The sequence below is a fragment of the Papilio polytes genome, unplaced genomic scaffold (genome assembly GCF_000836215.1).
Source record: "Papilio polytes unplaced genomic scaffold, Ppol_1.0 DF823786.1, whole genome shotgun sequence".
In the NCBI taxonomy this organism is placed as follows: Eukaryota; Metazoa; Arthropoda; class Insecta; order Lepidoptera; family Papilionidae; genus Papilio; species Papilio polytes.
The window spans coordinates 2,373-4,826 of record NW_013525418.1 but is presented as its reverse complement, the minus strand read 5'-3'; the positions used below and the strand labels follow the sequence as shown (position 1 = coordinate 4,826).

The 2,454-nt window shown below is 37.1% G+C and overlaps 1 protein-coding gene across 1 annotated transcript in view; it reads left to right on the top strand.

Annotated features, from left to right (window-relative positions):
- Positions 1–607: 607 nt before the first annotated feature.
- The window catches only part of LOC106103437 (translation initiation factor eIF-2B subunit beta), a gene marked incomplete at both ends in the record, with an annotated part of 3,552 nt that continues 1,705 nt past the window's right edge, over positions 608–2,454 (top strand). The window contains 3 exon segments of the mRNA XM_013283215.1: positions 608–784; positions 1,718–1,813; positions 2,441–2,454. Of these exon segments, the coding sequence (XP_013138669.1) occupies positions 608–784; positions 1,718–1,813; positions 2,441–2,454 (287 nt within the window).

The following is a 2,454-nucleotide window of genomic DNA, read 5'->3' as shown; positions in this document are numbered from 1 at the left end:
TGCAACTTTATTCACATATTATGACAACTTTATTTTATTGCTTACTAGCTGTTCCCATGAGGCTTCATCCGCATGAAATTATGAAAATTTTATTTTAATGTTAACATTTGTCAAATTTTCAATAGCTAATGTCAAAATGACATGACATGACAAACCTTAGCAATCTTTCTTTCTTGATGTTGGCAGCAACTTATGGTCTCTTTCCCACATTAGAGTTTTTATCCAAAATATGTACTCACTAAGTTTAATGGCGTGAAAATATATAGCCTAAAGTGTGACGTAAGTGTAGCTTTTTATTAAAAAAAGAATTGTTCAAAAATAAATTGTAATTGCTGACATCTTAGGCAACAAAGAAGTGTGTGTTTACGCTTTATTATATTAGTATAGAAAGGGAGGAAAGAATTGTATTTATTTATTATTTTTAAGCCGCAGACGAACAGTTAGTAATCTATATTCATATATTATAAAGATGAAACTTTGATTGTAATGAAATAACTCAAAAACTACTGGGTATTTTGTCAGTGAGTAACATAGGCTATTTATTATTTTTTTTATTTGCACCCATTGAGCGAAAGCTAGTATAGAAGTATGATATGTGTGAGTGTAGTTACGCGGCGAGCTGGACGCGAGCACGCAGGCGGTGTGCGAGCAGGCTCGCGAGCACGTGCACGCGGACGAGCTGGTGCTGACGTACGGCGCGGGCAGGCTCGCCGAGCGCTTCCTGCGCGCCGCCGCCTCCAGGAGGTACCGCCTGCTGCTGGCCGAGAGCCCTGATGTCAAACAGGTACCTTCACAGCTTTCGCACGCGACTCCGTCCGCGTGGAAAAGAACAAAAGCGAGTAACTATACCAAACGTCTAAATTCATTCAGCAATTTAGGCTACAACAAACATCCATCTAAACTTTCGCATTTATAATGTTAGCAAGGTTTCAAGCTTTATAACACTTCAAGGTCATTCCAAGGTCACATATATAATAACTGCCACGTTTTCTTTTATTTAATGAAACTAAAGTTTTAGTTAATATTCCTAAGGATTTGAAATAGTATGGGGTTGTAATATTTTTAAACTCCACAACTAGTGTTTTGTAGTCATAAGGGTTATTTTAAATTCTAGACTCCATTTATGTTATTTTTTCGCCATCATTTGTGTCTATAATCTATTGGACAGATTTTAAAGATTATAATATCACTAGCTGTTGGCCGCGTCTTCGTCCGCGTGGTATTAGAAAACATACGAACTACATAAATAACAAAAAAAACATACAGACGAATTGAGTACCTCCTTCTTTTGGGAAGTCGGTCAAAAAAGCTACGTATCCCTCGGGAACCGGACCTTTCTCGGAGATAAAGCTTATCCCATGTGTACTCCAGACTTTGTTTTATATCTGTGCCTTTCAATAAGATATGTTGAACCATTGCAGAATGATCGAGTAAACATTAAAAAACTGAATTAATGAATCCCACGGGAACCGTAACTATTCCAGAGATAAAAAGTAGCCTATGTGTTCTTCCAGACTATGCTCTAAACCTGTACAAAATTTCATCGAGATCCGTTCAGCCGTTGAGGCTACAAACGCTAACGAACATCCATCCATCTAAACTTTCGCATTTATAATATTAGTAAGATTTGTTTTATGTTCTAGAGAGTTTATTATGAGAGTTGGTTATATGTATTTTCAGTGTTTTTAGTGTATGAAGTATTGTCCACTGTTGGTAGAGCCACGCGATGGCTGCGCGGTTGAGCGCTGCAGGGGTCAACGTGACGTTGGTCAGCGCGGCCGCTGTCACCGCGCTCATGTCGCGTGTCAACAAGGTATTCACATGGTCTTGTAACAATAATTTTGTTTGTTATTTACTAGCTTTGGTTAAAAAAAACTTACGGTAATGTGTTCTATGTTCTAAATCTGAGATTTTTTTTTAAATCTGCTAAGTCGTTTTGAAGATACGGACTAACAAATATTCATACATTCAAGTCCATTTATAATATTTACTAGCAGTTCCCGTGCGACTTTATCCGCGTGAAATTATGAAAATTTTATTTTATTGTTTACAGCTGTCAAAATGACATGACATGATGACAATCTTGCTTCCTTGATGTTGGCAGCAATTTACGGTCAATTTTCCCACATTAGAGTTTTTATCTAAAATATTTACCTCCTAAGTTTAACGGCGTGAAAATATATAGCTTAAAGCGTGACGTAAGTGTAGGGCTTCTTATTAAAAAAAGAATTATTCAAAAATATGGTGTAATTGCTGACATCTTAGGCAACAAAGAAGTGTGTGTTTACGCTTCATTATAATAGTATAGATATGCGTTTTACCATCTTGTATTTCAATCTACACATTCAAAGAAACTGTGATTTTTTGCTATGTTTATGCCTGGTTCACACTTGGTTACAATTGGACAACAGCGGTCAGTAACTGGACTGGCTTGTCGCAGGTGGTGTTGTGCGC